This window comes from Pipistrellus hanaki, assembly GCF_964339955.1.
Source record: "Pipistrellus hanaki genome assembly, chromosome: 1".
Taxonomy (NCBI): domain Eukaryota; kingdom Metazoa; phylum Chordata; class Mammalia; order Chiroptera; family Vespertilionidae; genus Pipistrellus; species Pipistrellus hanaki.
In genome coordinates this window covers 72,031,379-72,052,084 of record NC_140503.1, presented here as the reverse complement: position 1 = coordinate 72,052,084, position 20,706 = coordinate 72,031,379, and the positions used below count along the sequence as shown (strand labels likewise).

The following is a 20,706-nucleotide window of genomic DNA, read 5'->3' as shown; positions in this document are numbered from 1 at the left end:
TCCCTCCCCCTCCCTCTCCCTCTCTCCTCTCTGTCCAAATAAGGGCATAACACTTAAGTATACAACTTGATGAGTTTTTAAAATTTAATTTTAATTTTATTTTTCCCAACATTTATCCCCACTATGCCCTCTTCCATCTTCCTCCCTCTGCAATCACCACACTGTTGTACATGTCCATGAGTTTTCTTTTTGCTCAGTACCCCATAACTTCCACCCCTACCACATCTGTCTGTCCTGAGGAGTTTTTAAATTTCTCTATCGAGCCACCACCCAGATCAAGCTACAAACATTACCAGTACTCTAGAGATCTCTACGTTGTATCTTATTAGTCATCCCTACAATGAAATAGAAAAACCACTAATCCTGGCTTTTACCATAAGTTGATTTTGCCTTATTTTAACTTTTACATAAGTGAAATCATACAGCATGTATTTTTTTGAGCCTGGATTGTGTTGCTCAACCTTATATTTGTGGAATTTATCCATGTTGTGAAAATTTTAATTTTGTTTTTTGATGATTCTCCCTCCCTCCAGTTTTATGACATACATCACTGTGTAAATTTAAAGTATACACCATGATGGTTTTATTTACATATACTGAAATGATTACATAAAAGATTCAATTAACATTTATCTTTTCAAGTAGATACAATAAAAAGGAAAAAAGAAAGGAAAAAATTTTCTTCTGTGATTAGAACTCACTTAACATCTGTCCTGTATTTCATGTAACAGTGTTAGCTATAATCATCATGCTGCACATTACATTCCTAGTACTTACTTTATAACTGGACTAGAGGCCTGGTGCTCAAATTCATGCACTAGTGCACATGTGTCAAACACAAGGCCCGCGGGCCAAATCTAGCCCGCCAGGCCTTGCAATGTGGCCCGCACCGCGCTGTCATCACTGCACTCCGCTGTCAGTTTATGACATTGTCAGTTTATGACTGTTCAGTAAACCATTCGGCCCGTGATTTAGGCTGGATTTTAGATTTTGGCCCCTTCTCTGATTGAGTTCGACACCCCTACACTAGTGGGATCTCTCAGCTTGGCCTGTGGGATCTAGTCAAAACCGGTTCTCCAGCATCCTCTGAGGGGTCTCGGATTGCAAAAAGATGTAGGCCAGACCGAGAGACCCCACCGGTGCACGATTGGGGCCGGGGAGGGATGCGGGAGGTTGGCCAGCTAGAGAGGGACCATGGGAGGGCTCCAGGGTGTGTCTGGTCTGACTCCTCAGTCCCTGATCGGCTGGACCTCAGCAGCAAGCTAATCTCCTGGTTGGAGTGTCTGCCCTCTAGAGGTCAGTGCACAACATAGCAACTGGTCGACTGACTGGTTGACTTTCTGCCCCCTGGTGGTCAGTGCACATCATAGCGAGCGGTTAAGTGGCTTTAGCATATCATGAGCATATTATGCTTTGATTGGTTGAACAGATGACCAGACACTTAGCATATTAGGTTTTTATTATATAGGAAATTTGTATCTTTTTACCACTTTCTTCCATTCTCCTCCCATTCTTTCTTCATATATAGTGTTCTATTGTATGTATATGTTATAACTTATCCATCTTACTGTTGATAGACATTTAAACTGTTTCTAGTTTGGGGTTGTCATGGTTATCATTCCTGTTAGGATGAAATTTTTGGGTCATTGGGTATGTATGTGTTCATTAGCAGCCATTAGTTTTATACCTTTAGATAATAAGTTTTGTGTTTTGTTTCTTGTCTAGTTTGTCTGAGAATACAGATCAACCCACAGAACAAAGCGGATTTCCAAGGCATCTCCCCAGAACGAGCCTTTGCTGATTTTCTCTTCGCCAGCACCATCCTGCACCTTGTTGTCATGAACTTCGTTGGATGAATCATTTCTCTTTGCTTAATTGAGGAGTGGGAGACTAGAAGAAGGTAAGTGGTAATGATAGCCTTTGTCCCATCATGTTGATTTTAGAACTGGAAATTGGTTTTGATCGTGGCTGGCAAGGTTCCCACATTGCTGATAAGACTAAAAATTCTGTTTTGCAGAATTTTTTATCAGTCTGCAAAGTATGCATTAATTTCATCCTGCCGCTCTTGGTCATTGCCTTCTCACTGTTTTGCAAATTGTTAAGATAACAAAATGGGAGCTTGCCTGTAGCTAATACATAAATTTCTGCACCAATAACTCCCATGAAAATAACTCTGAGATCTTAGAAGAGACAAAAATTATAGACTTTGCTTTTAGATTTGCTCTGTAATTTATTTCTGATTTTGATCTTAGATGATTTTAAATGTTGGGCCATTGTTCCCATAGTACTTAGTATAGTGTTTACACCTGACAGAAATCCAGTATATGCTGAATGAGACAGTGGCCATTTGTTAATATATGTGCTAAAGAAGAAATAAAAGGAGAAATTGGGTTAGTTTGGGAGAATACTTTAGAACAGGGTTGCCACCAGTGGCCTGTGAGGTCCAAAAGGTTGGTGACCACTGCTTTAGAATATAGGATGATATGCTATTTGTTTTATTTGACATTTTCCCTTTTTTAGCATTAGAGCTCCTTTTTTCCCTAAACAAACTCTTATTTAGGTTCTCCATATATAAAACAGCATTGTAACTAGAGTTGTTTTCATTAACAAGTTGAAAAGCCCTCTTTGCTTTATGTATGCTATGCCCACCTTTCCACACTTCCCTTCCAAGCAGAATCCAAAAGCTCTAAGAGATAATGGGTGCTTTCAAACACTATATAGGAACACTTATTTTATATGTAAGCAAACAGAAGACCAGAATAATCCAGTGACCTTCCCTGGCCACATAGCTAAGTGATTGCCGAATAGTGTCTTAGACCATTGATGCTGTTGGTCTTGTGTTCTAGTATCCTATGTAGCTACTAATGAATGACTGCACTATTTTTTTTTTTTAATTGATTTCATAAGGGAAGGGAGAAGGAGATACATCAGTGATGAGAGAGAATCATTGATTGGCTGCCTCCTGCACACCCCCTACTGAGTGAGGATCAAGCCTGCAACCTGGACATGTGCCCTTGATCAGAATCGAACCCAGGACCCTTTAGTCTGCAGACCAATGTTCCATCCACTGAGCTTAACTGGCTAGGGCTTCTTTGCCTTTTTACTATAAAATTTAGTGTTGTATTTTTACTGGGTGATAGAGAAAAGAAAACCCTAGGAAATGTTATCTGGGGAAGGACTATTCAGGACCAACTTCTTCCTATCATTACTTAGAAAATTGTCGTTTTTGTCCTGATCAGAAGTCTAACACGAGAGTTAGAGCAACCATGTACTAAGTGAATGCAGTAATGGGACAATGACTACTCAATTTCTGGAATGAATTAATTAGTTACTTACATTACATAGATCCTTTTCATTATTGATGAAAAACAGTTCTGTTAGTTAAGTAAGGTTTCATTTACTTTTCAAAGATTCTTTATTGATTTTTTAGAGAGAGAAGAAGGGAGAGGGAGATAGAGAGAAATATCAATGTGGTAGTGAAACATCAGTTGGCTACCTCCTATACATCCTTATGGGGGATCAGGCCTGCAACCCGAGCATGTGCCCTGACCTGGGATTGGAAACTTTTCAGTGCATGGATGACACCCGCCTAGCCGAGCAACACTGGCCAGGGCTAAGGTTTCATTTTTGATAAGTTGTTTATTTCAGTGAAAAAGTTTGGAACCACTTCTTTCTGCTATTCTAATACAATTTGACTCTTTGGAGAATTGATCAGGCCTTCAGTTGTCCTGCCTCCTTCCCCCTTTTCTATATGCTAGTCAATGGCTTGTTATTGGAAGCACACAAAAAAGTAACATATGGCTGCTACCTTATAGGAGGGGAGAAGGCATGAAAACACAGCAGATAAATACAGCATAGTTCAAGCCACACTAAAGATGTGGACAATGGGCTGCGTGAGTCTAGAGAAGGGAGCCATTGTGTAGCAGACAAGATGTCTGACCAATGATAACTCTGAGTACAGCTAGAAAGCTGACCCACCAACATGGACCTTATGCCTGCAGATATGAATAACTCTTGGGCTTCCTGATAGAAACTTTGTTGGAAAGGTGGTAAGTCTTTTGATTGTCTTACTCTAAATTTCTGAAGTTATTTTTTCTAAATGAGTCATGAACATTTCAAGGATCTTCTCTGGGCTCAGGGAGATACCAAATCATGGAGAATAATTTCCTAGGGCTGTCATCATCAGAGGAGGACCCTGTTGCAGAGAGCTTAGTATTTCAAAATTATGACAAAAACAGATGAAAAAAAGCAGGCTCAGCAGAAACTGCATACTGTAGACTATTATAACAGCCTAGACCACCTGTTCAGTTGGGAATTATGGTCCCAAGGTGCAGCAAAATCTTCCAATCCCAGATTGCAGTGTTAAATCATTTCATAGAGTATGTTCTTCTTGGGGAACTGCCCAGGGACTTTTCATAGAGATCCTTTATTTGACATATATTTTACTGTACTGTTAATTTGGAACATACATCGCTTGCCCTTTTTATGTGCTGCTAACACAGTTCTATGTGCAATGTGACAACACTTAGAAAATAGTTTTCCAAGTGAGTTCTCAATATTTATATCAACTCATAAGGTAGAACGAAACAGATTGAACATTCTTGATACTTGCCATGTACATTGAGAGTTGGGTATAAAAAGAGTAAACATCTGTAGTGTATTGCTTTTGCATGAATTTGGAGGTGCCATTTATTTATTTATCCTCACCCAAGGGTATTTTTTCTATTGATCTTTAGAGAGAGCGTGGTAAGAAGGGAGAAGGAGAAGAGAGAGACAAGAGAGATAGATAGAGAGAAAGAGAGACAGAAACATAGATGTGAGAGACACATTGGTTGCCTTCTACTAGTATTTGCTCCCTGACAGGGGTCCAGGGATCTTAACCTGCAACCAAGGTATGTGTCCTTGACTGGGAATTGAACCTGTGACCATTCGGTCCCTGGGCCAGCACTTACCACTGAGCAAAACCAGCCAGGGCGTGGGAGTAACATTTAAAACAAGCAGCCAGCCAAAACCAGTTTGGCTCAGTGGATAGAGCGTCAGCCTGAGGACCGAAAGGTCCCGGGTTTGATTCCGGTCGGGGGCATGTACCTTGATTGCGGGCACATCCCCAGTTGGGGCTGTGCAAGAGGCAGCTGATTGATGATTCTCTCTCATCGATATTTCAAACTCTCTATCTCTCTCTCTTCCTCTCTGTAAAAAATCAATAAAATATATTAAAAAAAAAAATCTGGTAAGTACCATTAACATTTCTCTTAAAAAAAAAAAATAATAAAACAAGCAGCCATGCTGAAAAAGGCAAATCAAATGGATATGGCATTGAGTTAAAAAAAAATTTATTCCAAGAGAAGTAAGGAAGTTAACATTAACAGCTAGTGAGAGCTCACTGTAGGCCAATCGTTAAGTGCTTCTCATTCTGTCTTATTTTCAAAATTACCTCATAAAGATAGGCTTGCTCATTCCATTTATAGATGAAAAGCAGGTTTGGAAAGGCTTGCTGGAAATCTTGTAACTATTAAATCTGATAATCCAGTCTGACTTCAGAAAAGTTTTATATTCCATTTTGCTTGTTTGTTTACTATAAGGTATTTGACAATTGAAATGTTAAAGAAGTGTGTTTAAAAAGTTACCACAGGTATTTTCTCACTATCCTTCCCCTCAAGCTTTTCTTTCTTTGTTTTTATTATGACAGTTTAAAAATACCAAAAAGTACTGAGAATAAAACAACCACTCAGGCAACTATCACCTGGATTTAGTGGATTTTAAACAGATTATAAACATTGTGGATTCAGCTAAAGTTCCCTTTGAATAGTACCAACCATTTCCTTCCCTCTGCTGTAAGACTAGAAGTTTGTGGCAGTTTTTTCAGCCAGAACTCATATCCCTAGACCTATCAAACACAACCTTTTCCAAACTTTAGTCTTTTTTTTTTTTTTTTTAAATATATTTTTATTGATTTCAGAGAGGAAGGAAGAGGGAGAGAGAGAAACATCAGTGATGAAAGAGAATTATTAATTGACTACCTCTTGCACACCCACGCTGGGGTGGGAGCCCAAAGTGGAGCATGTGCTCTTGACTAGGATGGAACTGGGGACCCTTCAGTTCTCAGGCCGAAGCTCTGTCCACTGAGCCAAATCGGCGAGGACCAAACTTTAGACTTTGTTATCTCTTGAAAGCATGTCCAAAGATGGTATTTTGAGAAATGCTGTGGTAAAAGCTACTCAGTTGGCAGCAGTGCCTAAAGATGGCTATTCCAATGGTCAAGAATAGATGAAATATTTTTTAGATTATCATATAAATGTAAATGCAAAGTGAAAAATGCTCCTAGTAAGCTTCTGAGTTGGGCGAATTCATACACGTATAAAATAATGATCAGTGATGCTCAGGTACTTAATGGCGATAAATCTTTTTTGAATGAATGCATAATACAGAAGCTCAGTAGATTTAAAAAAATTTTTTTTTAATATATATATATATTTTACTGATTTTTTACAGAGAGGAAGAGAGAGGGATAGAGACTTAGAAACATCGATGAGAGAGAATCATCCATCAGCTGCCTCTTGCACACCCCCTACTGGGGATGTTTCCGCAACCAAGGTACATGCCCTTGACTGGAATTGAACTTGGGACCTTCTAGTCCGCAGGCCAATGCTCTATCCATTGAGCCAAACTGGTTTCGGCAGCTCAGTAGATTTGAATATTTAAAAATTTACACACTTTCTATAATTATTTTGTTTTGTTTGTTCATATCTCTTTGTGTAATTCTTTAAAAACAACAACAACAACAAAAAAACTATGGCATAGTATCTCAGTGTCCCGAAGGAAAATGAAGAAAAGAGGGACATAGCTACTATTAGGTCATAGTTTGGGAGCAAAGTTCCTGGACTTGGGCCCTGTGTCAGAGGGTAAAGTGAAATGGGCACAGAGGGTAATACCTGAGCTTGGAAGTGTGCTCAGCCTGGTGGAGACTGGCTAATGCTTGTGTTGAAACCTTGTTAGTGTTGCTTTGTTTTTATAATGGCCATTCTATCACAGGTCTCTCAAAATTTATAGTGTTTAATCCTGGATGGAGCAAGGGGGCTATAAGGAATGGGCAGAACATAATTTTGACAAGCAGTACTGTTTACAAATATGCAGTTACTGCTGGCTTTTCAAATTCATCAGTGAAGAATATTAATCTAGAGAATGATTTAAGGATAGAAATGTAATATTATTCTTTAGGTTCTACTGCCACCTAGTGGATAATACATTTCATCTGCTGAGAGATTGTTCTGTAAAGCATAAGAGAAGTTAAGTTTGGGGAAGAAGCTCCTGGTATCTTTGTGATAAAACCTATATTTTGCAGTCACAGGGGGGCAGCAGAGGTCCAAATGGGCCTAGATGCTGGGTGGGGGTTGCTTTACATTCTGGCCAGAAGTGGGCAGTGTGGAGTTAGGCAAAAAGGCCATGGAAGGATCCTGTGCAGGGTTTATTTCCTTTTCTTGTCATTTCAAGAGCTCCCTTTTTGGTTTGTTCTAGACCCGTTTTTGCTCTCAACATGATCTCTCCCTGGCAATAATTGTTAATTTTTGTTGGGAGGGTCTTTTTTTTTTTTTTTTTTTTAAATTACTTTTAATGACTTCAGAGAGGAAGAGAGAGGAAGAGAGAGATAGAAACATCAATGATGTGAGTCCTTGATCAGCTGCCTCCTACACTGTCCCCTTCTTGGGATCGAGCCCACAAAAGTATGTGCCCTTGACTGGTATCAAACCCAGGGCTCTTCAATCCACAGACTGCCGTTCTATCCACTAAGCCAAACCGGCTAGGGCAGGGAGGGGCTGTGTTTTAAATTTCATTTATTCTTTGATATTCACTTTGTAGTGAATTAGGCTCAGGCACCAAAAAGGAACTAAATTTATAGAACACATTTTGAGCTAAACACAGCATAATATTCTTCAGCCCCCTTTTTCCTCAGAGGGCGAGATTAATTCTTTATTATTCTTAAAACCTTGAATCTGCTAGTTGTATTTAGTATAAAACACTAATTGCTGACTCTCTGATTGGGGATTGAGCTCTCTTTTGTATTTGGTCCATTTAAAGTAAGGGGGAGAGAGAGAGAGAGAGAGAGAGAGAGAGAGAGAGGGAGGGGGAGGGGGAGGGGGAGGGGGAGGGGGAGGGGGAGGGGGAGGGGGAGGGAGGGAGGGAGGGAGGGAGAGAAAGAAGGAAGGAGGGAGGGAGGGAAAGAGAAATAGAAATAGAGAGAGAGGAGGAAAATGGAGTAGATTTGTGAAGTTCATTGTTGTCCCAATTCCCTGGCTTATTTGCTCCATTTTTGTAGCTTGATGATTCCTTCTCCAAGTCATCTTTGGTCCGAGTTTGCATAGGAGCCTCTTCTGGGGCTCTTGGGGTCCACTGTTCATGCCTCTAGTGGTGTACTTATTCCACTGTTATGGATTCACTACCCTGTCTCCCGCTGAGGGTTGGGACCTCAGGGGTTAGCACAGGCTAACAGTAACAATGTATGTATGAATGAGTGTATGATGACTAAGTCATCTTTAATGGCAAGAAAATGCTATATAAAATAGTTGTATCACTAGTCATGCGGATGCTAAGGCATGTGGAAAGTTCTGTGGGAGAAAGAAGCCAAGACAAAAATAAACGTATGACTAGAAGGGGGAAGGCTTGCATTGTGGAATGAGAAGTAAACTGGTCGCTCACTCCCAGTTTCCCTGTCAGCACAGTGAGGTGATTGGACTGGATGTTCATCATTTTCTTGCAGCTGTTCGAGCCTTTGATTACTAGAATTCATGAGTTCCCATTGTGTTTGAGGAGGATTGGCTGTTTGTATGGATCCTCAAGTGGGCTTTTTTTTTCTCTTTCTTTCCCTTCAATTGCTGGCTTTTATTCATATTATCAGATTTCTATAGATTAACTACAGGAAAGTTAAAGTGTGACTGTCTATCAAAATGCATGATGTTTATGTAAGGCCTTTTATTTTTTTATTTTTTTTTTTAATTTATTTTATTGATTTTGTACAGAGAGGAAGGGAGAGAGATAGTTAGAAACATCGATGAGAGAGAGTCATTGATCAGCTGCCTCTTGCACACCCCCTACTGGGGGTATTCCCGCAACCAAGGTACATGCCCTTGACCGGAATCGAACCCTGGACCTTTCAGTCCCCAAGCCGACGCTCTATCCATTGAGCCAAACTGGTTTCGGCTATATAAGGCCTTTTATAAAATTAAAAAATATTTATAAAATGTATTACAGTTATCACCAGGCTTGCAGGACTCATATGCACTCCTCAAACACTTTCACACACCTCACAGCCCATTCTCTGATGGAGGTAGACAAATAGTAGTCTTCCTCTTTACACATGAGGTAATCAAACTGTTGTGAAATTTAAGTTGACTTGTCTAGGCCCTGGAAGTAATAAGTGTCTGAGTGGGAACTTAACAGACATTGTGACTCAAAAATTTTATTTTCCTTCTTTATTGTGTTCAAAGACTTTTCGATGTTAAATATACAGAGTGGCCAGATTATTATGATCTCTGAATGCATAATAATCTGACCATTCAGTATACACACACACACACACACACACACACACACACACACACACATTAGAGGCCTGGTGCATGAATTTGTGCATGAGTGGGGTCTGGCCAGCCTGGCCAGGGGGAGGGGACATGAGTGGTTGGCCAGTCTGTCTGCTGGTCGAACGCCTGGTTGAGGGGACAGTTTGCATATTAGCCGTTTATTATATAGGATATACACTGAATGGCTAGATTATTATGCATTCAGAGATCATAATATGGCCACTCAGTGTATATATCTTGTTAGAAGGTTTTTGTGAAAAATGTTAAATTTGCTTTTTTTTTTTTATGAAAAAAAAATGGAGAGGTTGATAAGAAAGGATGAAGGCAGGCTATCTAAAATGTTTATGTGAAGTTGGTCATCTTTAATAAGATCCAGAGGAAATGCAAGAGAACTGACTTTATCCCAAGAGGGCGACCCTGGACCCTCTGCAGTGGAAATGTTCTGAGTTTGCACCACCTGGTGTGATGGCCACCAGCCACAGAGGTTATTGAATGTTTGAAATGAAGCCAGGCAGCTGAGGAATCGAATTTTGAATTCTATTTAATTTTAACTAAGTTGAAATAGTCACCTCTGGTGAGTGGCCATGATGTGGACAGTCACTCTGGACAGATTTGTCCAGCTCCCAGGTTGCAGTTTCCTTATCTATAAAATGAGAGGATTAGATTAGCTGATCTCTAATGCTCCTTGCAGTTTTAGAAATATACAGTCTGCGCCTTTTGAAATTGTAGTGATTGAAATTGAGCTTTAACTTAGAATTTCTGCAGAATGGTCTTTGATTCACATTTTATCTATTTTCAGTTTTAATTGGGTGACCAGGATCCAGGATGAGATTGGATTTGAAGGAAAAATCAGTATGTGAGCATATCTGCTCAGAGCTAGTGTCTGAATAGAGATGGTGTTGGAGAGGAATACAGATTCCAAATAGAAATGACCCTGTCTGGCATTATCTTTTGTATCTATACAGAGAGTCATTATTTTTAACAGTTCTTTGTGTTGTGCCTTGCTTTCTTTTAAGATGATTAGAATAGACTGATCAAGTGGTGCTGTCTTCTCTGCGTGAGTGAAATAGACTGAAGAAGTCATGCTCACTTTTCTCAGTAGCTGTCTTTCATTTTGCATTCTTGATATCAGAGGAGGAAATTTTATTGGTTTCTTGAAACCTTTGTTTCTGGGTTAGAAGTGGAAACCATTATTCTGAGCTGTTGAGTAGTCCAATTTTACTGAGCTAACATTTCAAAGAAGCCTAGAACTTGTGCTTTTATAATACTGTCTGGTAAATACACTTTTGCCTTAAAAGAAGAGAGCATATCTTTGTAAATAGAATTTTCTGAAAACTATTATCAAAGAGACTTATTGTTATGAGTCATTTTTGCCTTCTGGATAGACCAGCTCCAGTGTTTCAGATTTAAATATTTTAATATCAGAGCATCTCAAAACAACTTCTATACTAAACTAGGATTTCTTTTATAATTGTAAAAGTGTCAAAGTTCTTCACTGAAATAACCTTATGTTCTAGTTCTCTGTCATGTCAGCCATTCAAACTGATATATTAATTCATAGTTTGTTGCTTTTAAGAAACTTCATGGAGTGAAAGGTGAGTTTTAATAGGTCTCTCTGTTCTTGTTTGGCATTGTGGATACTTTTAATTGTTTTTGTTCTTTCTTTACACATTTCACAATTCCAGTGATGTAGGCATGTTCTGCACTTATGTAGCATTTCTCTAAATGCCATTGTTAGTGAAATAAAAGCACTCTGGCTAAAAGTCTAAGATCTTTTTTTTTTAAAGCTATGATGCTGGAATCTTCAGATCAGAACCAACACACAAAATAAGGTGGTGCCTTTTTACCTACTGGGGAGTAGCCCAGCACTTCTGCAGTGTTTCCCAATCTTTTTCAAAGTCATGACACACAATAAGATTACAGTATTTTGTCCAGTGGTGTGGCTAGGTGATTGAGTGTTAACCTGTGAATCACGGTCCGATTTCCGGTCAGGTCACATTCACCTGGTTGCAGGCTTGACTGCCAGTGTTGGGCATGCAGAAGGCAGCTGATCAGTGATTCTCATCATTGATGTTTCTATCTCTCCCTCCCTCTCCCTTCCTCTCTGAAATCAATAAAACTACATTAAAAAAAGATTACAGTATTTTTATGGCTCACTGCAAGAAAGTTGGCTGCTTATGGCTAGAGATTTTGAAGTCCGTAGAGCAAAGGGGTTACTTTCTTAAAACATTTTTTAAATTGATTTCAGAGAGGAAGGGAGAGGGAAAGATAGAAAAATCAATGATTTGAGAGAATCATTGATTGGCTGCCTCCTGCACACCTCCTGGGGATTGAGCTTGCAACCCAGGCCTGTGCCCCGACCAAGAATCAAACCGTGACCACCAGTTCATAGGTCAACACTCAACCACTGAGCCACACCAGACAGGCCAGAGCTGTTACTTTCTGACTACCCTGGAGGCACTAGAAGGAAGCCGTTTTTGCCAGGCTGGGCTCCACCTCACAGCTTCCAGATATCAGTTTCATTTGATTCTAGCAGCAATGTGGACTCTTCTCCGAGTTACTCTCCACATTCCTTCTCTAAATAAACTTATCTGTAAATGAAAAAAATATTTCTTCTGGATTTCCTTTGTTAAATCTGAGATTGAGAATTTTTCTCAACTTTAAAAAAAAAAAAAATATATATATATATATATATATATATACAATATATCTTAATTGAATTTTTACAGAGAGGAAGAGAGAGGGATAGAGAGTTAGAAACATCGATAAGAGAGAATCATCGATCAGCTACCTTTTACACCCTCTACTGGGGATGTGCCCACAACCAAGGTACATGCCCTTGACCAGAATCGAACCTGGGACCTTTCAGTCTGCAGGCCGATGCTCTATCTACTGAGCCAAATCGGTTTCGGCTCAACTTCTCTCTTGAGTACTTTCTTCCTTCATTCTCCCCCAAACTGGAATTTAGTGCTTTATAAGCTTTCTAGATCCAGAGAAGCTCTTTAGGCTAAATTGCTATGTCCTCACCTCTTAGGAGTTGGACCTGAGAGGTTAGAGGGACTTAACATAAAGGTGTGCAGCTGATTAATCACAGAGCTGGAGTTAGAACCCATGTCTGCCAGTTCCTAGTCAGCTATACTTGGTGTGCTGGAAATTCAGATTTGAACATTACCTTTTAAGGATTCTTTTATAAAATGTTGAAAATATTTGGTTCTATCCTAGCTTAAATATTGCCCAGGATTTGGGGCCCAGTCTGTAGTTTCATAAGACATTTTAAAAAACCTTGGGTGTGTCCTCTTACCTTTCCACTTCTTTTTTTTAGGTTCACTTTTTTATTTCCCCTGGAGAAGAGCTCTTGAGATGGCAGCTTGTTGGACACATGGATGTTCTTCAGGTTTATGCTGACTACTGGCTCAGATTCGGTGTGCTGGTGGAGAGCCAGAGAAGTTCCCTCGCTTCTGTGTCAAAACAACTTTGTACTGAGCATTTATTTACATGACCTCTTCTCCCTTGCGTTGTGTAACCTTTTTGCTTCCAAATTAAACTCCATGCCACTCCTCTCTATGCCTTGGCTCTGTTTTTTTTTTGTTTTTATTATTTATTGGTATCAGAATCCTTTCTTTCCTACAATCTTCTGTGCAAAATTGATAACTTGCAACTGTGAATCTTCCTCCATGTTTTCATTAAGTGTATTTTAAGATAATGACAAAAAGCAGTGCTGACAACCTTGTGAAAAGACAGTCCTTTGTCTTTTTCCCTGGAGCTGGTAACCCTTTACTAATTTTTCAGTTCTTTAGTTCCCTTCTTATGACACATGCATTCCTGGAACTCTGTGTCATTAAATGCTTTGTTAGACATCGAACTGTTTGCTTCCACATTTACAACGATTTCAATATGCTTTAGTAGGGAAAAGTGAAATATGTACCTCTTAGGCAGTATGAACAGAGTGAAAAGGGGAGTTTTGTTTATATGTTCATTTATACTTTCCAAACCACCACAAATATTCTCACATTTTATTCTTATGATTATCTCAGGGGTTCTAATCCTCATTAGATGGAGAAATGGAAGCTTAGATTTGTAACTTGTGTAAGATCAGAGATGAGGACACAACTTGAGAGAATACTAGGTCTGCTGGCTGAAGCCTAGGCAGGTTTATATGTATCATGCTAGCAGCCTATTTCCATCTTGGGTGCTATATAGAGGAAATAAGTTGTGTTGAGAATTCCACTAGCATTTAACTTTAGCTCACTATTGAGATGATGAGATGTGCTGCAAAGGTTCTCCAACTAGACTGCACATTAGAATCCCTTGGGGAACTTAAAAATGAAATCTCAGTGCCCAGGTCACACCCAGAACAAGTAAATAAAAACTTTTGGTGTGGCATCTGTGCTTTGCACAGCTTCCCGGGCAATTCTTATGTGCAGCCAAGTCAGAGAAGCATTGATCTGGATTTTTGCTACTCATAATGTTCGTTGATCGGCAGTATTGGCATCACCTAGGAGTTTATTTAAGAAAGAGACTCAAGCCCCACCCCAGACCCTTCTGAAGCAGAATCTGTTTTAACATGGTCCCCAGGTAACTCCTGTGCATATTAAAGTTTGAGAAACACTGAGCTAGAGCAATGGTTCTCAAATTTTGGTGTATCTCAATTACTTGAGAACTTGATAAAAAGTTTGGGCTTCTATGTTTATTAGCTCTCCATGTAACTGATTACACAACTAAGTTTGAGAACAGCTTTAGATCAGAATTGACAAATTTTTTTTGAATTGTACATTTTATTTTTTCTGTTACAATAGGCACTTTATTGTGGTTGGAATGCAGTTACACGCAGGGATGTGTGGACAGAACAGGGAGGGAGGAGGGAGGACTGGCAACAGGCGCAGGACATGAGACCCCAGGCGGGAATCTCTCCCTCTCTGGGATCTTGGGACTGTGCTGATGAACAAAGACATGAAGTCCGTGGCCTTAGGATATGGCGGAGAGAAAACCAGGAGACCAGGTCCTGAGTTCAACCAATTTAGCAAAAGGATCCTCAAAATGAGGTGACTGGGCAGGGAGGTCCGCTGTGCATGCAGCATTTGCCCTGCACCCCTTACCCTGAAATTGTCCCTTGGGTGGATTCAGTTTCTCTTCTCTCTTAGAAAGAGCTGTGTCAATCACTGGCAGAGGGAGGGAAGAAACTGAGCCCAGCTTCGCCAGCCATCCATCCAGACAGCAGGTTTCCATCAGGCGGCTATTAGGGGTCTCCTCCCTCCTGCTCAAAGCAGCCTCCCAGAATAGTCTCACTCCCTCTTCTCCCATCAACAACCAGGGCACCCTGCTGCCCCCATGCCAGGAGACACCCCCCTGGGCACGAGTACCACACCCCTCTGCAGCCATACCAGATACAGAAGGCACTCCTCAGTGGCCCCATTTCAGCTGTTGAGACAGAAAAACTAATAGACCCTTTAGTGCACAGCTAGATTAAGAAAAATAGTAAAGAAACACACGTGGCAGCCCCAGTGCCGATTGTTCGGCTCTGGAGAAGGGGCTCGGTCCTGTCTTGAGCAGATCTCGTGTGAAAGAGGGCCTTCAAGAACCGGAGCTTACTGTGGCCGTGGTTCCCACAGACACAAACACCATCCCTCCAGAGGAGGGAACAGGAAGTTGGACGCAGCCTACAGAGGTTGGGCCCCATCGAGAGTCCTCATGGGACTCCTTTCCACCCCGGCCAGTGAGGGCTGGAGTGATTCGTTGCACAGTCTTGTGGGGGGAGGGGGGAGGTTTGGGGGGGTGTCATGAAAAGCCTGACTGTCCCTTGGCATAGGGAGGAGATGCCACAAATCTTCCGGGTCCCCAGAAACTGGTGGTAACTGGATGATGGCGGGGTGGCAGTGACAGGACTCCTGTCAGCCCAAGGGGCTGGAGGCTCTGACCCAGCTGCCGAGCACCCGGCGTGAGACCTAGCAGGGAGGTGTGGTGGGGGGAAGGTGGGGCCTTTAAGATTTCGCCGGCTTCTTGTTGGTCTTGTTCAAAAGCTTCTTGAGATTGGAAGACATGAAGTAAGGCCTCTTGGCCGAGCCATCATTCCTCTCAAGGTCCTCCACTGCAGAGAGAGACCCCAGAGCAGGTGGCATGAGGGGAGCTCACAGGCAGGGGCCTCTGGGGACAGGGCGGGCAGGGGCCACAGATGCCTCAGAAGGTTAGGAAGCAAGACACACAGGGACCGGAGAGGGGCAGCTACAGTGGGCTCAGGAATGGGACACAAGCGTTCCCCATGCCCAGGCAAGGGAGCCGCACATGCACCCCTGGTCCTCAGGGCGGAAACAAGGAGCCTGGCCTCCCTCCTTCTCTACTCCTACTCCCGGACTTCTGCCTGCTTCCCCTCCTCCGCACTCCCCTTCAACATGATGTCTCTCAGCTCAGGCGACATGAGATAGGGACGCTCCTGAGAGCCGTCATTCCTTTCCAGGCCCTCACAGAAGCAGAGGAACAATGTGTCCACACACATGCCATAGACGCTGAAGAAGCTGTCGGCAATCAGGTAGGAGCCAATGATCACAGTCAGTATAGGGACCCAGCAATAATTGAGGGGGCGGTGCAGTGTCTTGTATGATTCTAATACGGTGGGAGAAGAAGAAAGCCAGGATCCCCACACTACCCACAATCAGAAATTTGCCCAATAAGAAGAGGAAGTCAGTAACTTTGTCCAGGGCAGCCACTCCGATGATGTTTCTCATCAGCAGGAAGAAGGCGTTCTTGGCTGAGGTGCAGAAGTTGGCGATCATGATGTAGGCATTCCTATTGAGGAATCTGATGAACTTCTCCAGGCACCAGAAGCAGCATTTGAGACAGGCCATGAGGAACTTGGCAAACTTGTTGTCGGCAGCTTTCAGGCGCTGATCCAAGTACTCCAGCATCACTCTGATGATCTGCGTGATGGCCAGAATGAGGGCACCAAAGGCCAGGGAGCCCGTGTGGTATCTGAGTGCGTGGCTGAAGGAGGAGAAGAGCGGGAAGGCAGGCAGGTCATCTGGCTTGTGCAGGGCCCAGTAGTAGGAGGCAAAGGCCCCAGCGAGCATGACCTGGCCCAGAGCCAGCACGAAGTTGGCCAGCCAGAAGAACATGAAAGCATTAAAGATCTGTAGGCCCAGCAGGGCCCGGTGGTAAGCTGACTCGCCACCATAGAAGGTGAACTGGCAGTGGGCTCCAGGGCATAGGCGGGACTCGGAGGAGGGGAAGGTCTCAGGGTTGCAGGTTTTCCCATTAACTGGGCAGGTGTTGGCATCGCCGAAGATTTTATAAATAGCTTCATTGGAAGTGGACAGGAAGAGGGCAGTGCTGGCCCAGTAGGCGATGCAAAGGCACAGCAGGAAGAAGGTGACCAGTGGGTACAGCAGGGAGCACATCACATATCCCACAGCCCTGCTGGCTTCTTTGATGAGTGCAATGGCGATGAGAATTCTCTTCTGTAGAAAGATGAGCAGCAAGATGATAATAAACTCAAGTATGCTCAGAATTATCCTGAAAGCCATCCAAGTCTGCCTCAAGTGCAGGTACACGCGGAGATCTGTCTGAAAGCCGAGATCCACCAGGGAGATGTCAGAGCTGGCTTCACCTCCCAGTCGGGTGTACTCCATGCAGCAGTGAAATATACCGTAGCCCAGTACTAGAATCACCATGGCGATCATCACCCAGACCATAATGCCAGCCAGGAAGCGGAGCAGCACGATGAACAGGAGGCTCATCACCACAGCAATGACCAGGTTTATGACAATCCAGTACCAGGAGACAGTGTAATCTTCAAAGATCCGCATAGCCAACTGCCGAGCCTCCAGGACCCCATTGGCCTTCTTGGCGCCCTCCACCAGCTCAGTGATGTTTTTCCGAACGCCGTCTCCATCCTCATAGGTTGTCACATTGCCCACCATGAGGACCCCCTTACGGGTGTGGATGGCTGGGAGGCATCGTTGGGCCAATGGTGTGCTAGGAAAGAGGACAGGGGGGCAGTCACCATCCCGAAGCACCTCCGCCATAGCCTTGTTGGTCTGGAAGCCAGGCACGTAGAACTGCTTGTAGTACTCAAAGTCCGGGGAACTGCGAGCACTCAGATAGGTGAGGTATCGGTTGGGGCACTTCTCCACGCACATCTGGGGGGTGGGACACTGGAATTCCAGCAGGGCGAGCGGGCTGGCACACTTCACAATATTGAAATAAAACAGGTAGGGTTTGTTCGCATTTTTTGTGCCCCTTTGCCCACAGAACTGGCCACGGCTATCAGTGGGGTAGATCACCTTTTGGGGGTCTCCATGAGTCCAAGCTATGATCCCTACAGCCATGTAGCCCACGATGGCCAGGAGGAAAAACACACAGCAAATGATGTCTGTGCAGCCCCGATTGTAAATGGGTCCTTTGAAGGAGGGGTCATACTTCTGTGGAGTTCCGTGCTTCCCGTAGTAATGCTGCCGGTCGCTCCCCATCCCTGCGGCGCCCCCGCGGCTCTGGGGTCTGGCCAGATGGGTGTCCCAAGGGAGGGACTGTCCGACTGGTGGGCGGCTCAAACCAGTCTGATCGGCCCCAGCGGAGCAGCGGCCAGGGGACTAACCTGGGGAGGGCAGGGAAGGCGGGGCCTATTTTTCTTTATTGATTGAGATATTGCATACCTGTCCTTATCTGCCCATTACCCCTCACCCACCAACCCTCACCTTCCCATTCATGCCCTCACCCTCCTGGTGTCTGTGTCCATTGGTTAGGTTTATATGCATACAAGTCCTTTGGGTGATCTCTCCTCCTTACCCCCACCCTCTCCTACTTTCCCTCTGAGGTTTGATGGTCTGATCAATGCTTCCCTATCTCTAGATCTATTTTTGTTCATCAGTTTATGTTGTTCATTATATTCCACAAATGAGTGAGATCATGTGATATCTTTCTCTGACGGACTTATTTTGCTTAGCATAATGCTCTCCAGGTGCATCCATGCTGTTGGAAATGGTAGGAGTTCCTTCCTTTTTACAGCAGTGTAGTATTCCATTGTGTAGATGTACCAGTTTTTTAATCCACTCATCTGCAGATAGGCACTGAGGCTGCGTCCAAATCTTAGCTATTGTAAATTACGCTGCTATGAACATAAGGGTGCATATATCCTTTCTGACTGGTGTTTCTAGTTTCTTGGGATATATTACTAGAAGTGAGATCACTGGGTCAAATGGAGTTCCGTTTTTAGTTTTTTGAGGAAACTCTATACTGTTCTCCACAGTGGCTGCACCAGTCTGCATTCCCATCAGCAGTGCACGAGGTTTCCTTTCTCTCCGCATCTTCACCAGCACTTGTCATTTGTTGATTTATTGATGACAGCCATTCTGACAGGTGTGAGAAACGCACTGTCGTTTCGATTTGCATCTCTTGGATGATTAGTGACTTTGAGCATATTTTCATATGTCTCTTGGCCTTCCTCATGTCCTCTTTCTAAAAGTGTCTATTTAGGTCCTTTGCCCATTTTTTTTTGATTGGGTTGTTTATCTTCCTTTTGTTAAGTTGTATGAGTAGTAGTTGGCAATTTTTCTTAAATATATGGGCAGGGTTATATTTTAGTAAGCTATTTACAAAAACAGGCTGTTGGTCAATGGGCCATAGTTTGCCATTCCCAGGGGTACTAGTTCACTGAAATTATGATTAGTCAATTTAGTTTGTTTTAAAACTTTTATATACAGATATCCTATAACTTTGTTAAGAGGCTTCTGGATTATTTTTAGTCTAGATGGATAAACAGAAAAAATACATGGGGAAGATGCTATACTCCCATTTACTGGATTAGCTCTTGTCTTAGGTGATTTATGCAAGCCAGTTACCATCAGTCAACAGGAGCATTTGTCTTTGGTGTGTCTTTTCATCATTTGCAATAGTGTTGGTGGCAGTGAGGAAGACCCCAGGTGCTAGCCCAGTGGGGTCAGACTGGACCTGGGTTCAGCAACCTTGGTACTGGAGTTCTGGCTAGAAAGAAATTCAGTATCAAGACTCAAACTGTAAGAGAATGTTTATTTGGAAGGTCACAGAGGTAGAAGTGAGCCGTAGAACAAATGAACTTGGGAAACAAGTTACAGAGGAAAAAAAAAAAGGGAGGGGGGAATCCTTGGAGCTTAGGAGAGAGGAAGGTAAAGGTGGGTAATGAGCCAGGGGATTAAGAGAGGGGAAAGGCTCAGGTGTGCTCCTGGGAGGGAGAGCAGGCTGGGTCTTTCTTCCTAAGGGAATTTGAGGAGATCCCAGGAGAGGATCCCAATAGTATTCATCAGTTGCCACGTGTGTCCTTTTTGGGTCTTTTCAGAGCCAGGGTAGGGGATCATTAGTCAATATAGCTGGTGCTGAGGTCACCTTTGGTGTCACTTGTGTGGTTTTGTTGCTTTTCTGGGCCTGGAGCTGAAATACAAGTGAGGCCTAGATGTTATTTCTAGGGAGAAAAGGTCAGGGGGTCTAAACCCAGGAGACCAGTGATATGCTAGGGGAGGAAAGGACACCCCGAGGATGAGGTCCCACCCTACAATTGTTCATTGGGAAAGCTGGGTTCCCTGGGCTTTCTGTCTTGTTGACTTGTACTTGACCCATCGTCCTTGCCCTGCTCATGTCTGTTTAACTGCCTACCATATTAGGACAAAAGCTTCAGACTGCTTTTGGAATCCTGAGTTTAAATTTAGTTAAAAGCTCATTACAAGTGACTTTTTTTTTTTTTAATGGCTTCTATTGACTTACTTAGTGGTTCTCAACTCGATATACAGAAGAATTAGCTATGGAACTATTCCTTATAGCTTAAAAAAGTGCATCTCTTCCCCTCCCCCCTCACAATCGTAGGTATTTTCTTTCAGCTGAAGTAGCTGAAGACATGGTAGATAGAAGCACTGAGCCAGGGTAGGAAATCTGTTCACTAGATGCCTCTTCCTGTCTTTGGGCCTTTCCTAACACCGAATGGCTGTATTGAAATGATGCCGCTCCATGGACCTCACACATGAGTGCTCAATACAGCATGTTGAGCTAGCAAATTTGAGTACAAGGGGATAGAGAAAGATATATCCTAGCATTTCCTGTTGCCTCTAGCTCAACAACCTTTTTGGGTGTGTTTTTATTTACTGTGCTTTTTTGTGGAGCCGGAAGCCATCGCCAC

The 20,706-nt window shown here is 42.8% G+C and overlaps 2 protein-coding genes across 2 annotated transcripts in view; one reads left to right on the top strand and one right to left on the bottom strand.

Moving 5' to 3' along the window:
- Positions 1-13,139, top strand: part of DAD1 (defender against cell death 1) — a 29,815-nt gene extending 16,676 nt beyond the window's left edge. Inside the window, exons 2-3 of the mRNA XM_084863834.1 lie at positions 1,726-1,900; positions 12,898-13,139. Coding sequence (XP_084719960.1) covers positions 1,726-1,856 — 131 coding nt within the window. The 3' untranslated portion in view covers positions 1,857-1,900; positions 12,898-13,139. The remainder of the gene's footprint in view (positions 1-1,725; positions 1,901-12,897) is intronic.
- A 2,400-nt stretch (positions 13,140-15,539) lies between these two features.
- LOC311628804 (choline transporter-like protein 2) lies at positions 15,540-18,046 on the bottom strand. The gene is given in 3 exon segments (XM_084896333.1): positions 15,540-15,660; positions 16,035-16,149; positions 16,151-18,046. Coding segments are annotated over 3 exon segments (2,106 nt in total). The 5' UTR covers positions 18,035-18,046; the 3' UTR covers positions 15,540-15,553.
- Positions 18,047-20,706: the final 2,660 nt, after the last annotated feature.